At 36.1% G+C, this 21,384-nt stretch overlaps 2 protein-coding genes across 2 annotated transcripts; one reads left to right on the top strand and one right to left on the bottom strand.

Moving 5' to 3' along the window:
• The first annotated feature begins 199 nt into the window (after positions 1-199).
• LOC135108617 (telomerase RNA component interacting RNase-like) lies at positions 200-12,618 on the top strand. The gene is made up of 3 exons (XM_064019775.1): positions 200-483; positions 8,514-8,591; positions 12,326-12,618. Exons 1-3 carry the CDS (start codon positions 226-228, stop codon positions 12,440-12,442), a joined length of 453 nt encoding a protein of 150 aa, XP_063875845.1. The 5' UTR covers positions 200-225; the 3' UTR covers positions 12,443-12,618.
• A 1,820-nt stretch (positions 12,619-14,438) lies between these two features.
• LOC135108606 (kinetochore protein spc24-like) lies at positions 14,439-21,094 on the bottom strand. The gene is made up of 6 exons (XM_064019766.1): positions 20,969-21,094; positions 19,838-20,030; positions 18,801-18,916; positions 17,634-17,761; positions 15,407-15,483; positions 14,439-14,775 (listed from the first exon to the last, which is right to left on the bottom strand). Exons 2-6 carry the CDS (start codon positions 20,019-20,021, stop codon positions 14,630-14,632), a joined length of 651 nt encoding a protein of 216 aa, XP_063875836.1. The 5' UTR covers positions 20,022-20,030; positions 20,969-21,094; the 3' UTR covers positions 14,439-14,629.
• Positions 21,095-21,384: the final 290 nt, after the last annotated feature.

Here is a 21,384-nt window from a genome sequence, read left to right as displayed (position 1 = left end):
TATGATGAAAAGAGACGACTTTCTCAAAGAGGATAATCTGAAATAGAGTTCCTTGTATGTACTTATTGACTTTCTAAATATCACATATTTTTTATAAATGAAAAAAAATAATGGACATTTTTGTATGATTTTATTTGCTTTTCGGGGAGATGAAATAGTAGGATTTCACATAGGTAGATATTTTCTGGTGGTTAAGCTTATGAGGCAGCAGGATCAGATGTAAACATGGCGGACGTCGGCAGTCAGCAGTACTCTAGCTCGGACAGCCGCGAGGACTCGAACAGCCAAGATGATTCTAAACAACAGACGACTAATGTATTCCGTAACGATGGTTCCTTTATGGAGATGTTCAAGAAGATGCAAGAGGACCAGCGGAAGAAGCAGGAGGATCCCAAAGTGGCGGGCGCAGGCTCGGGCTCGGGCTCGGCGGCGGGAGGCGATCAACCCCACAGCGATCCGCCCAGGAAACCCACCCTGAGTTTTGTAAGGCTAGACTATCATGGCGCTCACTATGCCTTATCTCACGTTTTGTCCCACCAGCAGGCATGTTATTCGCAGCACAGCAGAAGGAGCTGGGACGACGACATAGCTGGTTATGTGTGTAAAGATTCGCCCTATTAACCTTCCCTTATTGCAACGAAGACATTTCTGATATGAAAATTGCAAACAATTCTCTAGTTTTGCTATTATTTTTCTCTTTCACCAGTCTTAACATGGCTTTTATCCTCGTCAGACAGCTTCTCAATTTAAGTTTTTTTTTTTTTTGTCCCATATATACACCGCAAATTAGTTCGGTTAGGATAGGTTAGTTTGGTTAGGTTAGGTTGGTTGGTTTAGTTGGGTCAAGTTAGTTTGGTTGGTTAGGTTAGGTGGTAGTGGTGCGTGACAGCTGGCTGACAGCCAGACCTCCCAGGCAAGGAGGAGTGTTATTGCTGTTACTTGAGAATGTCACTTTTTTTTTTTTTTTTTTTTAGATTTCAGTCTGTTTTGTATTAATCAGTATTTAATTTCAAGGTAATTGTCTAGAGTCCTTACCGGGCCTTATTACTGGTCTATTCACTTCAATTCTTTTACACATACCTTCACATGCACCTAAAACATCATTTTAAAGTGGGGGACAAATGCCCCCTTCCCTCTAGTCCAGCAAAATTGGGGACATGTGGGAAGGCGGGGTTTTTGGGTGGGGGAGACATAAATCAGCGAGCGATTTTCGGCCAGGTTAGGTTAGGTTAGGTTAGGTTAGGTTAGGTTATGTTAGGTTAGGTTAGGTTAGGTTAGGTTAACCTAACCTAACCTAACCTAACCTAACCTAACCTAACCTAACCTTACCTAACCTAACCTAACCTAACCTACCCTAACCTAACCTAACCTAACCTAACCTAACCTTACCTAACCTAACCTAACCTAACCTAACCTAACCTAACCTGGCCGAAAATCGCTCGCTGATTTATGTCTCCCCCACCCAAAAACCCCGCCTTCCCACATGTCCCCAATTTTGCTGGACTAGAGGGAAGGGGGCATTTGTCCCCCACTTTAAAATGATGTTTTAGGTGCATGTGAAGGTATGTGTAAAAGAATTGAAGTGAATAGACCAGTAATAAGGCCCGGTAAGGACTCTAGACAATTACCAATTTCAATTGCATGTCATTAGTTTCTTGGGGAAATGGGGGTCATGGGGTGAAAAATAAAAACTAATGATTTTTGGAAAAACACACTAATTTAAAACAGCCCAAAACTTGCCTGAATGAAATAGTTTTGTCCAGAGTAGAGAGACTGGTGAAAGAGTAAAATTTTACCTCAGTTTTGGACAATACCTCAACCTTCAACCTTCCTTTATTTCCTGACACATGATCCACAAACTTGGTGAACTATTAGGACTTTTCTTTATGGGGAGGCAATCTTACCAATAGGATCTCCTTATATATCATTTTATCATCCCTCTCCAGCCCCAACAAACTTGGGGACCTGGTAGGAAAGCTGGGTTTTTGGGTGAACACAAAAATGAGTGAAATTTGGCTTTCAAGAAAATGTGAAAAGTAGTTTTTTTTTGGAGATTTTTGGGTTTGGGAAGCAAATATGACTAAAATATGGTTTCCTAAACTTAACCTAACATGGAACTATACCCCCCCCCACCCGTAATCTAACTTAATCTAACAGAGGGCTGTGTTCCCCTCAACACCCCCTTAACTCTAACCCATTCTAACCTAATGGGGGTGCTGCACCTCCTTGATCCCCCATAATCTATATTAACCTGACTTAATCTAACCTAACCTGACCTAACTGGGCGTTATGTTCCTGTCGACAGTCCCTAATCTAACCTAACCTAATGGGAGTGCTATGCCCCCATCAACACACCCCCCCTTACCTCAAACCTAACCTAATCAAATTTAATGTAACGTAACCTACCTTGACATTATAACCTAGCCAGGAGGCAAGGTGGCATGTATGTACTATTGCTTCTCCTAGCGCCAGGGTCAAAGTACACAATTAAGTAAAATTTTTAAAATACCAAAATATCTAAATATAAAACAGTTTGCCAAATACTCACTGAATTATGAAAAACTGGAGGCGGCAGGTATCTTTTCTGGGTGATTTGGACTATAGGGGTTGTACAGAAAAGTGGCCTCTTGAAGAAAGATGTGAAAAAGTGTTTTCTTCCATAGAGAGGCATTTTATTCTTTGCTTCTCTCTGCAGCTGCTCAATATTGTTGGTGTTCATAGCTCTGTTATTCTGGTCCATAATAGTAGTGCCAGGGAGACTGCAGTCTTTTATTATGGCAAGGATCATCTTGCTGTCTTGCTGTTTAACAGGAACCATGAAGCACTCTCGAGTCTCCTGCCGCCAAACATCCACTGTCTTACCCACATGTCATTTTCTTTTTCAGAACTTGCTCTCATCTCTTTCCACAATTTTTCCTTCACTTTCAATTTGTCCATCCCTTTTTCAACACCACTCAGTCAACACCCCTCTATAAAAACAAGCCCAGTCACAAAACCTATAGTCATTTATTTTCATTTCATTCCAAATGAAGGCATACGAATAGCATTTGCGTATTTGAGCATTCACGAACACAAGAATAGTTTTGACCTTTTCTGTGTCATGCCACCTCACATCAGTTTTGTTTTTACATACAGTTATCTGTTTAGATTACTTTTACTAGTGAACTGAATTTACATGTTCAAATATACAAACACAGAACTGTAGAATAACCATTATATTAATTTAAGAGTTATAAATGTAGATTGAGTGGGAAAAACATGAATTTCTTACAGTGATGATTAATTATAGATGGACTTCTGCAGACACTATTTTACAAATATATATTGAGCCAATCTAGCTGAGACAAAGTTAATGATAATCTTGTGGCCCTTGGGGCATTGCCCATGGCACTAGAGGATGCATTAGCACCCAGTTTGAGACACCCTGGTGAAGGCATTTGTGCATTGTTCCAGTTGCTACAGAGAAACTATATATATATTTGTTAGTGAACTAAGCCCTCATTGAGCATACATGAACATTATGAGTATGTGCTTTGTAGTGTCAATACTCAATCAAGAAAGACAAGCTGGAAAAAAATTTAAATTTTATTTATTTATTTATTTATTTTTTTTTTTTGTGTTATTAATTTTTTATTCAAGTCACATACTCTATGTGAGATTTAGAAGTTATGAATGGTAGTGATTAGATGTGTGGTATTGTCCAAAACTACAATAGTAAAAGTCAAATCTAATAAGGTAGGAAACCAGATACTGTGGGGTTAGTAAAACGAATCTTAACCATCTTTATCTTTTCAGGCATTTTCCCTTAGATGGTGCGGTGGCAGATTTTGCTTAATTTCTTAATTCGCTTCCCTTTGCTATACATTAAGTGGTGAATGGTTGGCATTATATATATATATATATATATATATATATATATATATATATATATATATATATATATATATATATATATATATATACAGACATACAGACACATGCACAATACAGTAGAGTACGCAACAGCGAATTCATTCCAATGTAGCATTTGGTATAGCAAATGTGCGTTGTGGTGACTGAAGAACCTATGAGAAAAGTTAATTGGTTCCAGGGAACCAGAAAATAACACAAGAAAAACCCACAGTTTTTTAAAAATAGATAAAATGACCACATTTGCACTACTGTACTTTAGATAACACAACAAATATGTACAGTACTCCCCCAAATTTTATGCTTAGTCCAAATTTCTTACCATCTTGAGTTTCATGCTTTGACAAGTATTGGTAATATTTCCCTACTGTCAGCGTCTCTCTCTCTCTCTCTCTCTCTCTCTCTCTCTCTCTCTCTCTCTCTCTCTCTCTCTCTCTCTCTCTCTCTCTCTCTCTCTCTCTCTCTCTCTCTCTCTCTCTCTCTCTCTCTCTCTCTCTCTCTCTCTCTCTCTCTCTCTCTCTCTCTCTCTCTCTCTCTCTCAAGTGAGAACAATCCTAAGGATTGCTAAATAGAATATGACTGATTGAGAATGAAAACAGAATTATGTATAGGAGAGTGAGAAAGGATGAAGCAAAAATGACAAAATGAATGAGGGGGAGAGAGAGTGAGAGAGCATGATATCATTCCATTGTCCCTTATCTCTGATAGATAAGAGGGAGGGGAAGTGACAGGAAGAAAGGTTTGAAACAAGAGGAAAGAAGGGAGAGGAAAGGAAAAAAATGTAGCAAGGGACAGGTGGGATATAGGTGAGCAGCGGCTCACACAGCTAGTAAGTTAGTATTGCGAGTTTTAGTTTGTTATTCCAGTTTTGGAATAACAATGCCAGTTTTGGTCCAGTATTCCAATTAAATATTTGTTAAAATTCCAGTGCATTATTGCACTTGTACATTATAATGACTTTGTGTTGTCGTTTACCCTACTGTGTATGTGTATATATATATATATATATATATATATATATATATATATATATATATATATATATATATATATATATATATATATATATATATATATATATATATATATATATATATATATGTGTGTGTGTGTGTGTGTGTGTGTGTGTGTGTGTGTGTGTGTGTGTGTATATATATATATTTTTCAATGTTTTAATTTGCCCCAATCACTCTGGTAGTTATCCATGTTTGGAACATAAATTTGTTGGTACTTTACCAGCATTACGGTAAACAGCAACTATGAGCATTGTACATGTATCACAGAACTTGCAATATACCTTCTACTTATGACTACTTATGAATATAAATATATGTGGGGTTGTAATTAATTATTACTTATGTCTAGAAATATTGTATATGTCCTTGTACTATAGTCAAAGGGCATGATGTTTCTCTAGTCTAATATAAATGTTAAAAATAAGAGCAGCAAAAAACATCTGAAACAAGTCACCCCATGAGAAAAAAATTATAAAACTTACTAGAAGATCACTCTGGTTCAGGCAGTTGTGCATCTTACTACAATGCTGGAAATGCCAGGTTCAAATCCTGGCATACAGTTGGGAACGTGGGATGTGATGGAGTAGTTGGATGTTAGGTTATTCAACTAGGTTAAAACTTTTGCAAGGATGCAGTGGCATATGTCGAGGTTAATGGAAAAAATTATGAAAAGATGATGTGAGGTAAGGCTACGTGCTATCCTTACTACAGACCACTGTGTAAAGTGTTGGAGTGGAAGTGTGTTTACAGGTGGTAAATAGTTCCTGAATAGTTATGCTTGCAGATGATAATTCTGATTACAAAATAAGCAAATGGCTTAGAAAAGCTCGCAGATGTGTTTGATTGTATGTGCTAAAAGTGAGTGTTATGAATATTAAGAAAAGTAAAATGATACCGTCAGAAAGGAGTAAAATTCAGGTGAATGAAAGTACACATGGATTTAGAGTTGAATCCTCAAATAAATGAGTGATTAAGATGAATAGGGGTTCCTTTTCTTGGAGTGGAATGACATACTAAGTAGAAGATGGTTTGGATTTAGAGTTCTACTATTTGCTCAAACAAGCATATGTATAAGGCAGCATGTGTGGTGGTTATTAGATGCCAGGGTATGTCCACACACCAAGTTTCCACACCTCACATTCAGAACCCATTAGCATTCCAAGACACCCCTTTGGTTTGGCTTTCATGTGAGGCCAGAGAGAGGCACAGTACAAGTTTTAGTGATAGAAATGGTATGTACTGGCAGAGGAAGGCTTACACAGTTGGGAGAAGATTTTCACATGGTGCCAGTCCCTAACAATATGGAAATAGCAGAGGCAGATGTACAGCAGAGTTACATTTATTTTTGTAAAAAAAAAGATGTATGTTAAATTTCTGTCTATATGACTTTATTCTACTGATCAGTGATATGTGTGGAGCACTACTCTCTATCCATGTTTGACCATCACATACTGCTTTGTATGATTTTACCCAAAAAATCATCAGCATATGCTATATATTTTCCTACTGCACAAATAGTGGTTATCCTGTTAGCCTTTTTCATTCATAATCTTGTTGGAAGAGTGAAGGGCATTTTTAGTTGACATAATTTCATCACCTATAAAGATAAGAAGCCAATTTCAGCCATACCCCACTTACAAAATTATATTTACAGTATATGCTGTGTTATTGCTTCATACATGTGACAGCTACATCAGAAACACTGTAGGGCAACAAATAAAAGAAAACACTATTCAGATGTATTTTTGTTACACAGAGGATTTTGGTAAATTTGTGACATTTTCCCTTTCTGTTGTCAGATCAATAATATTTTGATTTTGACTGAGTTATTTCATTGATAGTCATGATACTTAAAAAGAAAGCACTGGCAACAATCTCTCTCTCTCTCTCTCTCTCTCTCTCTCTCTCTCTCTCTCTCTCTCTCTCTCTCTCTCTCTCTCTCTCTCTCTCTCTCTCTCTCTCTCTCTCTCTCTCTCTCTCTCTCTCTCTCTCTCTCTCTCTCTCTCTCTCTCATTATAAGTAGTCACAAATGTTTTTTTTTTATCAAACTCTGTTGCTCTAAATTGAATCGTATACTATTTTAAATACTCCAATTTTGTTTGAGTACAGAATTTTCTACAAGATATTGAATTGACAACTGTATAATTATTATTCAGTTGCATTGTAAACATTTAACATATACAACTTTTTATTTTTATTTTTTTTTCACATTGGTAGGTATGCCATTGAAAAGTTTAGACAATTTCATCTTTCAAATAGAAGTATCATACATAATGTTGCCAATTTTGTTCTATAACTTTAGTAATATTTATCAATGATCATAGTAAAAGACTGAAAGAATAACACAAGGTATGTAAGAGCTATGAAAATTGGGATTAGATGTTACTGGAAATATCTAAATCAGCAATTACTTTGTTATATCATGATTAGATAAAAATTTGCCATTTCTTTAATGAAATGAGTTAATCATTAAATTGTGTTGGGAAGTGGAAGAGGTTGTTTTTGGTAATTTTCCTGTTATGTACTTGTTTTTATATCCCTTATTTAACACATATATTAACACTACATGGAATCTGATATATTCCTCAGGATTTTTATTCTAGAAACAGTAAACAGATGGGATTTCTTGATTAATCTTGTGATAGGAATATGATGATAAAGGAAAACCACTGTCTCAGGTAATCCAGGGTACATCACTAAATAGAAGGTAGTAGTTGAAAATTAGGTTTTTTATTTTTTATTTTTCTCAGCAAGCTGAGTTTAAAGATGTTGTCTAAGGTTGGATTTTTAAAGGTTTTATTAATTCCACATAACCATATCTATTTTCCTCCCTTCCTCCTCCTTTCCTTTCTTGAAAATACTGATTCATATTCATAGTTCATACTCTTCTTCAGTAGTTCTTTTCTATTTTGTATTTTGTTCTTGAGCTTAATACATGAACACATTATCTTTTTATCTGAATACTAAATTTAAGCCTGTCTTTTATCACAACTTTCAGTACTGACATTTTTTCATATCTGAGATATCTTATAGGCTACAGGTTGCCAGCCACAAGCCACATTCAGTGTTGTGAATTTTATACCAGCATGGATAATGCCCAAACAATATTTGCTGTTGATATGTATGATTTATTTTTCTTTGATATCACACCACTTATATAATGAAGCATTTCAAGAAAATAATATTTTATTTTTGTATATTATATTTCTTACACAAACTGAATTCTTAGCTTGTTACAGAAAATGTCAACAATGTATTGCCTTGATTGCAATAACAAAGTATGCATATATTAGTTTTGTAAATGTTGCTTGGAAAAAGAAAAAGGAGAGCTAAGAATTCACATGGTTACATGAATCAGAATGGTTGGTGTGGCTTCAGGGGGTGGAGGAGGAAGCTGCTAGTAGAGCACCACTGGCTAGTGTCCAAGGCTGGTGGTGCCACGGCAAAACTTTGCTTCTCCCACAGAACAGCGGTGGTGGTTGTATGGCAGTGATGGTGCCGAGAGGGATGAGTCAAGTTCCCCCAGGACTGGTGAGTCAAAAAGCAAGGTGAGCCCAGTCTAATGGAGATGAGCTTGTCTCTCCGCAGGTGGGCAAACGACGGGGCGGGAGAATCCTGGCCACAGGCATGGTCAAGAAGCAGCGGCGTGAAGCTGTCTCAGAGGAGGTGAGTTTTTGCTCTTATTGCTTCTTACTTGTTATTTGATTAAGACAAACAAAAGCAGTCCAAGAGAAAATAAATGTATCGGAAATTGTCATTTACTAAAGATTCCCTATAATAGTACATTCACATGCAATGTGTCAAAAGCAATATGAAATATAAGCATGAGAAGTAATTTTATGACAAGAAAGGGACTCATTGTCACATGATTCACCATTTCACTACATAAGTGCTAAAGAAAATTATCAATATGTCATCCTCATTGTAGTATGTCAAATGTTTTCTGTTACAAAAAAACATCACAGGTATGTATTTCAGACGGTAGTGCACATATGCAGCCATTGCCACCACTTTGTGACAAAAAAGCATCTTCATGTTGTCATATTACAACTACTGCATCTTAACAATTGTACTTCATATCTCCACACTGTCATTCATAACCATTATCAAAACAGTCTTCAATACCTAGTGAAACATAAAAGGTTATGTGTGCCATCCTTGACTAAGCACCAAATTTAAAGATCGATAGAAAACATAATTTTGGGAATATTAAGAATCTCACTCTGAATCACTTTTAAATCTTTTATCATCCTGTCTCTCTCTCTCTCTCTCTCTCTCTCTCTCTCTCTCTCTCTCTCTCTCTCTCTCTCTCTCTCTCTCTCTCTCTCTCTCTCTCTCTCTCTCTCTCTCTCTCTCTCTCTCTCTCTCTCTCTCTCTCTCTCTCTCTCTCTCTCAAGTATCTTGCCATTGCTGTCTATTCACTGATTAGATAGCAACTTTTGAATGTTTTCCTCTGTTGTGTTTGTGGAACCTCAGTCAAGGATATTGCAGACAGTGGTAAGCATCTTGACTGAAGATCCTGTTGCACTTACTTCTCTGTGGGAACTTTGATTTTTCTTGTTGCAACATTCTTACAAGTATGCTTGTTAGTACTGATGGAAAGGTCATTATGGACAATGTTGACCATATACTAGAATGTGCAAAGATTGATCAAACAAAGAAATGTTAGCCAAGTGCATCTAAAACTTTTCATAATGGCAACAGAAAATGTTCCCCACAACTCTGCAGACTAGACCTGACCTGCTGTCTCTATAAATGAGGAAGTGTTACAAGAAATTATATTACTGTATTGCTCATAAGTTTTCATGATTACCATTTTATTTCACTAATAACATTGTAGTTCAAGTATGTGCCTATTGTTTACCTATTGAATTAGAGAGAGAGAGATAAGTTGAAAGTAGGACAAATTTATCACAGGTACAGATTTATAGCAATAGTAGTAGGCAATGCAGTGTTGGACTTTGCCACCTCAGATGATCACCTTAAGCACAAAAGTATGAAAAAACAAAACTCTGGATATGAGATCAGTAACTAGGAGGTACCAACAGTACTGTAACCAATACAGTTGCTCAATACAAAGTATGAAGGAAAGGTGAATAATACTAGAATATCATTGTTGATTAGCATTCTATCAAGGAAACTAGCCTTACTTAACTACAGTTACCACATTCATCCATGATAAAGCATTATAAGTCTGATTATTTATTTTGTGTGTGTGTGTGTGTGTGTGTGTGTGTGTGTGTGTGTGTGTGTGTGTGTGTGTGTGTGTGTGTGTGTGTGTTTACCTAGTTGTATTTACCTAGTTGTGTTTTACACAACTAGGTAAATACAACTTTCTATTTTCCTTATTTCCTTTTTATTATGGGATGACCAAACAATTGTGGCATATTCCAGTTTTGGTCGAATCACATATTCTATCAACTTTTTCGTCATCTCTTCATCCATATAAGCAAATGCCCCTTTCATCTTTCTTAGTAACTCATAAGTTTCCCCAACTATTTTGTTTACATGTTTTACTGGTGATAAATTATCTCTTATTGTAATTCCCAAGTCTTTTTTCTTCTTTGGTTTTCTTAATTTACACCTCCCATGGTGTAGGAACTTGTCAATCTTCTTTTGCTTTTTCCTAATTCCATCCCCTTGCATTTCTTTGCATTGAATTCCATTTCCCATTTCTTACTCCATTTATATATCTTATTTAGATCTTTCTGTAATATTTCACAATCCATATTGTTCTCCACTCTTTTCAATAATTTTGCATCGTCTGCAAACAGACTTATATAACTGTCAACCTCATCCACCATATCGTTGACATACCAGAAACGTTACGGGGGCTAAGACTGTCCCCTGTGGTACTCCACTTGTAACTCTACACCATTCTGATTTTTCTCCCTTTATTACTGTTCTCATTTCTCTATCCCCTCAAGAAGTCTGTAATCTAATTCAGTGTGTTTCCTCGCAAACCCCTTATATTTTGAATTTTCCATAGTCTGTGGTGTGGTACCCTATCAAATGTTTTTTAGGTCTAAATAAACACAGTCTGCCCAGCCCTCTCTCTCTTGAATTATATCAATTGCTCTACTATAAAACTTACTAAATTCGTGACACAAGATCTTCCACTTCTGAAACCAAATTGTCTGTCAGTCAGTGTATGTGTTTCTTCTAAATATTCCATCTGTTTTTAACTATTCTTTCCACTATTTTTGCCACCACACTTGTTAGGGTGTGTGTGTGTGTGTGTGTGTGTGTGTGTGTGTGTGTGTGTGTGTGTGTGTGTGTGTGCACTGTATGGGAGACACCACTTATTAATAAATCAAAGTGAAGTTAGTGAGAGATGAACTCAGGTGGATGACCTTAATTTCAGTTTGTATCTTGGTCCTTCTTGTTCACAGTAATATACAGTAAAGATATATGATGTTTTAACAAGGGAAAATAAAAAAAACTCATGTAACTTTCTTCAGCAATTCATTAATATAAAATTTCTTACTTGTAAAAATCTCTTGATGAATGAAAAGAATATGAATCACAAAAATTTTAAAATATTGGCATTACCACTAAACCTTTATATATTGAACTTCATTATGGAGTACTTGATTACCTACCTGATTAAAATTCCTGTCTATCAGGAAAAAAGTCTGATAAACACAAAGTGGGTTTAGGCTCCTTGATGTCTGTCCTTTTGTTGTATTTTGGTTACTTTTGATCATAAAATTTGCACTTGGCAAGTAATATAATAAGGAAAGGGAAGGTGAAATTTGATGAGTAAAAAGTTGGGAGTTGTGAATGTGCTGGCTTACCACCACTGCCATGCATATCACTAATAATATTGTATCAATAAAAGAGTGGGAGGATGAAAAAGTGGGATGTGCAAGGATAAGTGGACACTATTTTCATGCTAACTGGTCTTCTGATGTTGCTAACTGTGCCTCCCCTCCTCCTGCAGCCTCAATGCATGACTTTTTTCTCTTACCCCTATTCTGTCCACCTCCCTAATGCAAAAGTTAACCAGTATTCTCAATCATTCATCCCTTTCTCTGGTAAACTCTGGAACTCCCTGGCTGCTTCTTTTATTTCCTGCTTCCTTTGACTTGAACTCTTTCAAGAGGGAACTTTGGAGGTTTTGAGACACTTATCCTCTAATTTTTATTGAATGCTTTTGACACTAGGGACCAGCACCTCAGTGCCCAACCCCTCCCCCCTCCTTTTTTTTTTTTTTTTTTTTTCCATAAATTTAGTTGCCCGTGGTTGGCTGAGAGAGAGAGAGAGAGAGAGAGAGAGAGAGAGAGAGAGAGAGAGAGAGAGAGAGAGAGAGAGAGAATCTCTTTTTATGGAATTAATGGTATTTCATCTGACACATCAAGAATTTAGCATTACATAATCATGTTGCTTTTTTCTTCCAGCCGAAACCAGTGGAAGGTGGCAAGACTGATGCCTGGTCACAGTACATGAGCGAGGTGCGCAAGTACAAGGAGCAATCTTGTGAAGAAGAGGGCAAAAGACGGCCGTTAGTGAAGTGATTCCCTTTGCAACTCTTATGTGGTTAAAAACAATTGTTATCTTCCCTAGGTTGAGGAGTGTGGTATTGGTGAAGTCACTTAAAACACCTGTTACATGTTGGCACACCAAAGGAAAATGGACTTACTAGCATGTACAATTCAATTTCATAACCAGTGAAGTGGTCAGAGCCTAAATATTTTTCATTTTCAGGACAGAATAAGAGGTGTGCCATTGATAAACTAGATTAAACCTCATGATGTGAAAAAAAAAGGCATTATTGAGTGAAGTCAAGTGCAGGAAGATGATAATTTCTCTGTTAAAACAGAAGAATTACATGTGAAAAATATCCTCACTTTAAATTGGTTAAACATTTTTCATAGCTTATCAGTGTGTGTGTGTGTGTGTGTGTGTGTGTGTGTGTGTGTGTGTATATATATATATATATATATATATATATATATATATATATATATATATATATATATATATATATATATATATATATATATATATATATATATATATATATATATATATTAATTATACAAACACAATAGTAAGTACCTTTTCATAACTATCAAAATACTTATAGAAGCATGACCTTAAATTTTTACATGTTTAATTTATCTCTACAACTTTGAAAGTGTGCAGTTTATTTTTATAGTAACTCCAGATTTTAACTTATGCTGAAGTGAATACTGAGCCAGTGCTTCTTTTGAGTGTAGCAAGGGTGTTGAGGCCAGGGCTAAGTTATTGATATCAGCTGCAGGATTATTAGCTGGAAAACAAGTGTACATGGTTTTTGTGACAATTCCTCCCAGGTCAAAGAAGTGCCCTGTAGGTTTAATTATCCACAAAATATATTAAGGTAGTATATCTGTGATTATCCTCCTCTGCAGTTTATAGTTTTTTTTTTCTCTCTCTCTCTCTCCCAGTTAAATGAATAACCTTTCTATCTCCACCATCAACTACTTCATCAAACCTTAGAAAAAATAAGATTTCAAGATGTACTTTCCATAACCAATAGCATTGTTTGTGTGGCAGGTTTCAGGCATTATCAGGCACTTCAAGGCTTTTATTTAACCTGGCTAGACCTGGCCATGTGGCAGTGTCTTTCTGGTGCCTTCACATGGGCAGCCCATCAGGTGTTTGTGTAAGTGTTATTCGGATACACTTTCTCGTGTTATGTAATACATTTTGGATCCTTTCAGTTAAATGAACTGATGATGAAACAGCTTAATTTCAATTTACCCATGTGTTCTGGTATGCACAAGTAGTCTTGCATGTTGGCAAGTTACTGATAAAGTGCTAAGTCATGTGTGTATTTTGTTGCATCAGAATTTATCTAAAATGCTCATAGTATTATGTATATTGTTATAATTGACATTTTTCAAAATTAAAGAAAATACAATGTGCAGTAGTGTATGTTGTTTATAATATTTTTGTGATCCTGATGTATGCTTGACAAGGAAAAATCTGGGGAATTTTGTCACTAAGATGTATCCAATCTGACTTGAAAGGGATACAAACAAACCTTATTGTCATCTTATATGGAGTAGGAACTTTTTCAGTGAATGTGGATTTATATGATGGCTAAAGTGAATATTGATGATTTCCTAACATCTTCATACCCAATTTCTAAGAAAGCTGATCAGGAAATCCTGTCTCTCTGGCTATATTGTATAGTTGGGTATCACAAGCCACACAGGTACTTTTACATGCCACAGAAGTTACTTTGTTCATGAGCATTTTTATCTAGAGTAAGCACTCAAAGTTTTACTATGTGGAGATTGTTACTTAAACAGGAACTCTCTTCCTTTTTTCTAATTTTCCTTCTCATGACTTAAGATTATTCCAAAAGAGGAATATGAAGACATCTTAGAAACTAAATAGCCCAATTCATTGTATTCCTCACTTGCTGTTTCTTTTTGGAGGCAGCATTGTTTATTTATTTTTTATTACTTTTCTTATTTATATTTGTGTTTGGGCTGGGTTTCATTGTATAAAAAAAAAGTATTTTGCAGTAAGTTTTATTAATCATAACTGGTATAAAATTATAGTGATTGAAGAGGTGCAGATCACAGAAAAGGAGAGAGAGAGAGGAACTGAAGAAAGTGTTATGTCCACACAAACACGCATACATCTAAAAAATAAAGTTTTTTCTTATGCTCTTCCACAAGATGGTTTGACATTAAATAAGACACAAATTAGCTTTTGTTGCCTGACTGGGGCTCATCCAGGCAACAACCCTCGCTGATCTGTTCCCAAAGGTAGTTTGTGATAAAGAACTGTGAATGGGATGTCTTGTCAAATTTGAAGGGGACAACTCTTTTCTCTGTTGGTTTGAGAACAACTGATTAGTTTTTGTTAAGGAAAATTTACAAAATGATGATATATTAGAAAAAGAAAACTGTCACATCTACATGGTATAACTTATTCCTTTAGGCAACTCTTCATATGAAAGGGCTACAAGTCCCTAACATTTTTCTATACATACAATGCTTGCCTCACAATCACTTACTATTTTCATCAAGTAGACAAAAATGTAAAAAATTGTCTTGGAAAGGTAACAACCCTGATGTAAGTAATTTTTATTCATTATTTTTTTTATTTAATCAACAAAAAAGACTGTCATGCCAAAACCCATTAAGAGACAATTCATTAAGCAGACCATGGTATTTGTGACTGCTGAAGGAAAACTTCAAAAAAGGTATGTTTTGTAGTCCCTGGATAATTTTCAGGTGGAAGATAATATAATAAGGTTTAATAATTCCCTATTCTCTCTCTCTTGAAACCTTTCTCTTAAAAGGTAGTTTTAAAAGTGTCCTCAGCCATGATTTTTCATGCACAAAGCAATTCTTAACAGTTTCTCTTCCATTCTATTTTTCCTGCCTATTACCTCATTTTTATATCCTCAGTATTGCTGTCATATACATACTCTCTTAGTCCTTCACCTGATCTGTGTTGTATGTTTAAAAGGATACAGCCTTTGATATGAGTGTCAGGCACAGTGCGATCCCACTTGATACTGAAGAGCTTTGAGTACAGGCTGTATTCAGTTCTGAGGAAGAAAAAGTTTGTTATATATATTTATATATATTCACATTCAGAGTAGACTCCATATAAAAGAAACTAGTGAACAGAAAAATAGGTCATGTGATTCTGACCTTGTGCCAATTAATCACTGTATGGTAAACAAGCCCACAACAAATGCATTTTTCCTCTTTTCTGGTACCTTGCTGGCAGTAAAACACACACCATACCAATCACATTATAATGTCCTTCCCATCATTCTTCAAGCACTTTACAGCACATCCATTCAAATCATTCCCTCATTTCCTTCACAGGCTCTCATACTTCCTTTCCATTGATTGGTGCACTGTTTAACTCTCCTAATACAATGACTATTGCAGCAATCACTGCTCCATCCTCCTCTACATTTAAGAATCCTTCAAAATGTTCTGCCCATCTTTTGCAGACTGCATCCTTCAGCACCATCCCATGACCTGCTTCCACAGTCTCTTCATTCCCAGATGTTTTTTTCTCTTGTCCTCATTATTATTATTATTATTATTATTATTATTATTATTATTATTGCCTTTTTTTTTTTTTTTTTTTTTTTTTTTTTTTTTAGAATATGTTCACCTGGAAGTTTTGTCAACATATTACCCTATCTCTCATCTGCCCTGATCTTTGCATCTTGCACTGTCCTCTGCTTGGTTCCTCTTCTCTTTTGTATTTGCTGTACCACTCATTATCTTTCTTTTGCAGCCAGACTCTTCATGCACACTTCTTTTCCTCTACAGTCACACTGATCTCTCACCACCTCCAAAACCATCTCATCCCATATGCCTGCTCCACCCAACCCACACTTCCACTTTTGAGACACTGTCACTCTTCTGCATTACCCATTTACTGGTTTTTCATTACATTCTCCTTGTTCACAATCTTCTGATACTTTACTGTCTTCTCCAACTTCACTCTCTTTCAGAACTTTTGTCTTATTCCGTCATCATGCCATTTTCCATTGTTTATGCTCAACTTCCCATCAATCAGTTAATGGTCTGACATACCACCCCCAATTCCTCTCTGCACCCTCACATTCAACAACTGTTTCATCACATTCTTTGACATAATCACATAATCCATCATTGCTCTATTTACCAGTCTCATCTATGCATACCTATAAATGTCCTTGTTCTTAAACATCATGTTCCTTATCATCAGTTCTTGTTCCATACATGATTCAAGCAGTTTCTCCCTTATTTTATTCCTACCTGGCATGCAATGCCTTCCAACAACCCTAACCATAACTTAATTTCCCACTCAAACATTTAAATCCTCCAACAGTACAACATTCACCACTTCCAAAACTCTGCATGCATTCATGTATCTCATTCCAAAAAATGTTTCCCCACTACACTCCTGCTACCAGGGCCTCATGTACACACGAAGGTCCACAACTCCTTTCCGAACTTTACCTTTGCCCACATTATTGTAGCCGATAGTTCCCAATATTCTGAAATGCAGTTTTGTGCCCTTTGACTTATGAATAAGGCTACACCCTCTCTTCCTCTCCCTCTTAACACACTAGACATCCTTCCATTCACTTCACACATCCAAACATGCATACACCCCTTCCTTTCAACTTCATTTCACTCAATGCTAACACATCCCACTTTCATTCCACCAACATTCTTGTGATCATCTCCTGTTTATCTGCATCTATGCAACATCCACACATGTTAAGAACTACATGTAGTGTTTTCTCTTGTCTGTTCTTAAGACACCATACAGAGAAGGGGGTCTGTAGCCAGCCCCTCACTCCATCCCTTTTAATTGCCCTTTATGACATGCAGGGAAAAGTGGCAGCATTCGTATCTGATCCCCTGCCACAGAGCATTATTATTATTATGATTATCATTATTATTATTATTATTTTTATTATTATTATTATTATTATTATTATTATTATTATTATTATTATTATTATTAATATTACATATTAATATATATGATAGTTTCTCTTAATGTCAGCAACATCAATTTCTGTAGATTATGATACACTGCTGAAATATGAAAATTTTTTACTGATTTATTTATTTTCACTTATTTATTTATTTAAAATTATTTATTTATTCATTTATTTATTTACTTAATGGTTCTTTGCAGAAGTTCACAGTAATCTGTGAATGCCACTGGTTCCCTCACCTTATTCTAGATATGGAGGCAGAAGTTTCCTGGTTAGAAAAGTTGGCTCGGTTTTGCATATCCTTCAACACTTCCTTCTTGTGGGTGATGGTGCTAGTCACCTCTGCAAGCTCTTTGTCAATATCATCCTGTAAAAATTGGAAGACTCAAGACCCATAATAATCCTTATTACCTCACAATTATCACTAAAGCCTCCTAAATGCAGTGGCTAGCATGCCTGGCTGTGGACCTGTGGGCCCCATTCGAGCAAGGGAAGTTAGTGCACCACTCACTCAGCTATTCATCCTTCCTTTGGGTTCCTTGGTTGATAAATGGATACCTGAAGAAACCTTGGTAAGATAAACTGTGGGAACTCATGTATCACAATGACCCCACATCCTGGCATACATACATAAGGGATATCTTCCACTGCAGACTCAAAGACCAATGAAACTGAGGTGAGCATCAAAGACATGCACAGCTACAGTGTATCCCCACAAGGAGGAGGCAGTAGACTCCTGCTGAAATGATAATTATTCTCAATGAGGTCTCAAGCACTGGACTGGTTTTGTACTGGATTAGGATATGATGAGAACTTTCCAATGACCTAGCCTGATTTCTGATCTCTAAAATTTGTAATTGGGGCAGAGCAAGCTTAGTATCGTTCATTGCCTCAAAAACTCTATTCCTCCATCTATCAACTCAACACAACCTTTCAGATAACTATCCCCTCTTCTTCAATGACACTCAACTGGCCCCCTCTTCTACACTGAACATCCTTGGTCTATCCTTTACTTATCATCTAAACTGGAAACTTCACGTCTCACCTCTAGCTAAAATAGTTTCTATGAAGTTGGTTGTTCTGAATTCTCTCTTATCACTGCAATGGTGCATCTCTTACTATCTTCTACTGCTATTTTCATGCTAACTGCTCTTATGATCTTGCTGACTACATAGCTCCCTACCTCTAATGATCTCCCTGCATAAGACTTTCTACTTTTTCTCACCTCTATTTTGTCCACCTCTCTAATGCATGAGTTAACCAGTACTCTCATTCATCTCTTTCCCTGATAAATTCTAGAACTCCCTGCCTGCTTCTGTATTTCCTCCTTCCTATGACTTGAACTCTTTCAGAAGGGAGGTTACTTGATTTTTCTTTTTGACTTCTCTTTGCTAACACAAGCTTACCTTTTGTTTCTCAGCTTTGGCAATGTCAGTTTTCAAATTCTTCCTCTGTGGCTCCAAAGACTGTGAGTTCAGCTCCTGTAAATGGCTCTTCTCTGTCTCTGCTACACTTAGAAGCTCTTTTATGAGAGAGAGAGAGAGAGAGAGAGAGAGAGAGAGAGAGAGAGAGAGAGAGAGAGAGAAAACATACTTTAGTGTAAAAGCTTTGGTGTAGACAGTCTGTTGCACTTTTCAATATAAGTAATATTAAAAGAATATCAAATTTATAACAAAATAAAATCTACTTCTTTCATGCCTAAGTTGGCAGAATACGATTTACAATCAGTGTTCCATTTAGATGCTACAGATACAAAGCTTCGCTTTTGAATATAATCATATAATTTTTTTATTTTTTCAGTTTTTTATTTTGTGGAATTCTCATGTGTCTCAGACTGGAGACACTGCTCCATCAGTCACCAGCAAATCAGTGGTATATCCGAACAATAGTCTCCTAATAAATTTCCCCATCTGCTACTCTTTAGTGGAACTGGTTCAGTGTAAGTCAAATCTCAAGGGGCACAATACCTAAAGCCTAAGCAGCTTCATGTGTTGACGCTTTGTTTTAACTTAACATGGATTTGACATTATTACAGTTCAAGTTTAAAATAATAAGAAAATATTTTGATAACATGTAATTTAAAGTAGTAAGACTTATTTTCATGAAAAGCAAGGATTGTTTTCCTCTTTGTATATAAGGAAATAAAAATCACATAATCAAAATTATTGTATCTTAATCACCCCCTCTCTTTTAGGCCTCAATAAATAAATAAAAATTATATATATATATATATATATATATATATATATATATATATATATATATATATATATATATATATATATATATATATATATATATATATTAACAAAACTGTGGACAAGAAAATGAAATGAGTATAAATAAATAAACAAATCAATTACATAAACAAATAAGTAAATAGGGTATAGGAAAATGCTTATTTGATTCTGAAATATTCAGGATCAAACAGTGTCTGACTGACCTCTTATATTCTCCTTTAGGTCATCTTCTTTCCTCTTTATAGCAACTGTGCTGGACTGTAAACTGGTCATGAATTCCTGAAATGCAGTTTTCCCTTTCTCTGCTTTGTTCAGTTTCTCTACTTCATTAATGGTAATTTTCTTAATTTCACTCTGAAGCTCCTCTAAAGTTTTCTTCCCAGTCATCTTGAAAGCCTGCAGTAAAAATGGGTATTCATTATGAACATGAAGGTAACTTTTTATTCCCCAGTTAAATAAGGTTAGGTTAAGTTAGTAGTTAGGTTACATTAGGTAAAGTTACGTTATTGTCCTTAAGGCAGAGTCTGGGGATGGGGGGGCAAGGTAAGGTTTGGTGGGTGTCTTTAAGAAAGGGGGATCCAATGAGGAGGGATGGCTGCAATCCCTTTTTAGGTTAGGTTAAGTAAAGTTAGGCTGGGCTAGAAATTTCCCCATTTTTCAGAATATGGCACCTCATCCTCAGATTTCTTCATGAACATCCAAATTTGGCATAATTTGATTTTTTCCCACCCTAATACACCGCTTTCCCACCAGGTCCCCCAGTTCATTTATGTAGGGCGGGGAAGGAGCCGTCTAATTAGTAAATTTGGTCACTTCAAAATGTTAGGATAGCATAGCGGGGAGTATGGGGGCGGGGGGAATATTCCGTTTGTTCTTTGTTTTTGGGATCTTCCCCAAAAACAGTATTTTTCTCCTTAGACTTTTGATGTTTTCCAAATTTGGCATATTTAGGCCTACCCCACCATAAAAACCTCGATTTCCCACCAAGTCCCCAAGCTAGCTTATCTTAGTGAGGGGAGGCAGTAAAAATATATATGGCGCCGCGAATTACTGCAATGGTTTCAACAACAGCCAAATTAAGCCAGTTCATGCTCTTACTTCAATTTAAGATTATTCCACCAATGAAACTGCCATCTAACAGTTTCGTAGTATTACAAGACTAATTGAAAGCATAACCATTATAATGCCAATACTCAAAATTCAATCTGTAAGCCAATTGTGCCCCACCCCTAAACGCATGGTCATCTGCCGCTACTATCCGTTATCTTCCTGGTCACAATTAGTGTACACATTGTTTAGAAAGGGAGAACTTATAGATTTTTTTTTTCTTTTACCGTGAAAAAAGCTGGAGGACGTGATGCAATTGTAGGTAACGAAGATTCGGCAATTCAGTCGTTTGAACTTTGTTTGGGGGGCGGGGTGGTGGTGGTGGTGGGTAACAGGACTATCGTAATAGTGCTCTACTGATATAGAGAACCCAAAGAAAACAATCCTGACTCTGAAATTTCTAATGTTACGATTACCAGGGACAGTACCAGGTTCTAAGTTATGTTCAAAGGTTTTAAAGTTTAGAAGAGATAACTGCCTCTGGCACGTATACAAAATAAGACAAAACTAAATTTTATAGCAATTTAATATTATTTAAATTAACACTTATACTATAAATTATGTACTAAAACAAAACAAAAAAGAAATAAAAGAAATAAACCAGTGGTTTCCAATTTCACATGACACCCCCTTGTTCTGTTAA

This window comes from Scylla paramamosain, chromosome 2 (assembly GCF_035594125.1).
Source record: "Scylla paramamosain isolate STU-SP2022 chromosome 2, ASM3559412v1, whole genome shotgun sequence".
NCBI lineage: Eukaryota > Metazoa > Arthropoda > Malacostraca > Decapoda > Portunidae > Scylla > Scylla paramamosain.
This window is presented reverse-complemented; position numbering and strand designations above follow the sequence as displayed.

What these genes read in the sequence shown, in the direction of transcription:
- LOC135108617 (XM_064019775.1), top strand. Translation starts at nt 226, where the DNA reads ATGGCGGACGTCGGCAGTCAGCAGTACTCTAGCTCGGACAGCCGCGAG. An exon ending in GGAAACCCACCCTGAGTTTT is followed by an intron (nt 484 to 8,513) that starts GTAAGGCTAGAC and finishes GTCTCTCCGCAG; the next exon opens with GTGGGCAAACGACGGGGCGG. An exon ending in GTGAAGCTGTCTCAGAGGAG is followed by an intron (nt 8,592 to 12,325) that starts GTGAGTTTTTGC and finishes TTTTTCTTCCAG; the next exon opens with CCGAAACCAGTGGAAGGTGG.
- LOC135108606 (XM_064019766.1), bottom strand. Translation starts at nt 20,021, where the DNA reads ATGACTGGGAAGAAAACTTTAGAGGAGCTTCAGAGTGAAATTAAGAAA. An exon ending in CCAAAGCTGAGAAACAAAAG is followed by an intron (nt 17,762 to 18,800) that starts GTAAGCTTGTGT and finishes CAATTTTTACAG; the next exon opens with GATGATATTGACAAAGAGCT. An exon ending in TGACACTCATATCAAAGGCT is followed by an intron (nt 14,776 to 15,406) that starts GTATCCTTTTAA and finishes AAAACTAATCAG; the next exon opens with TTGTTCTCAAACCAACAGAG.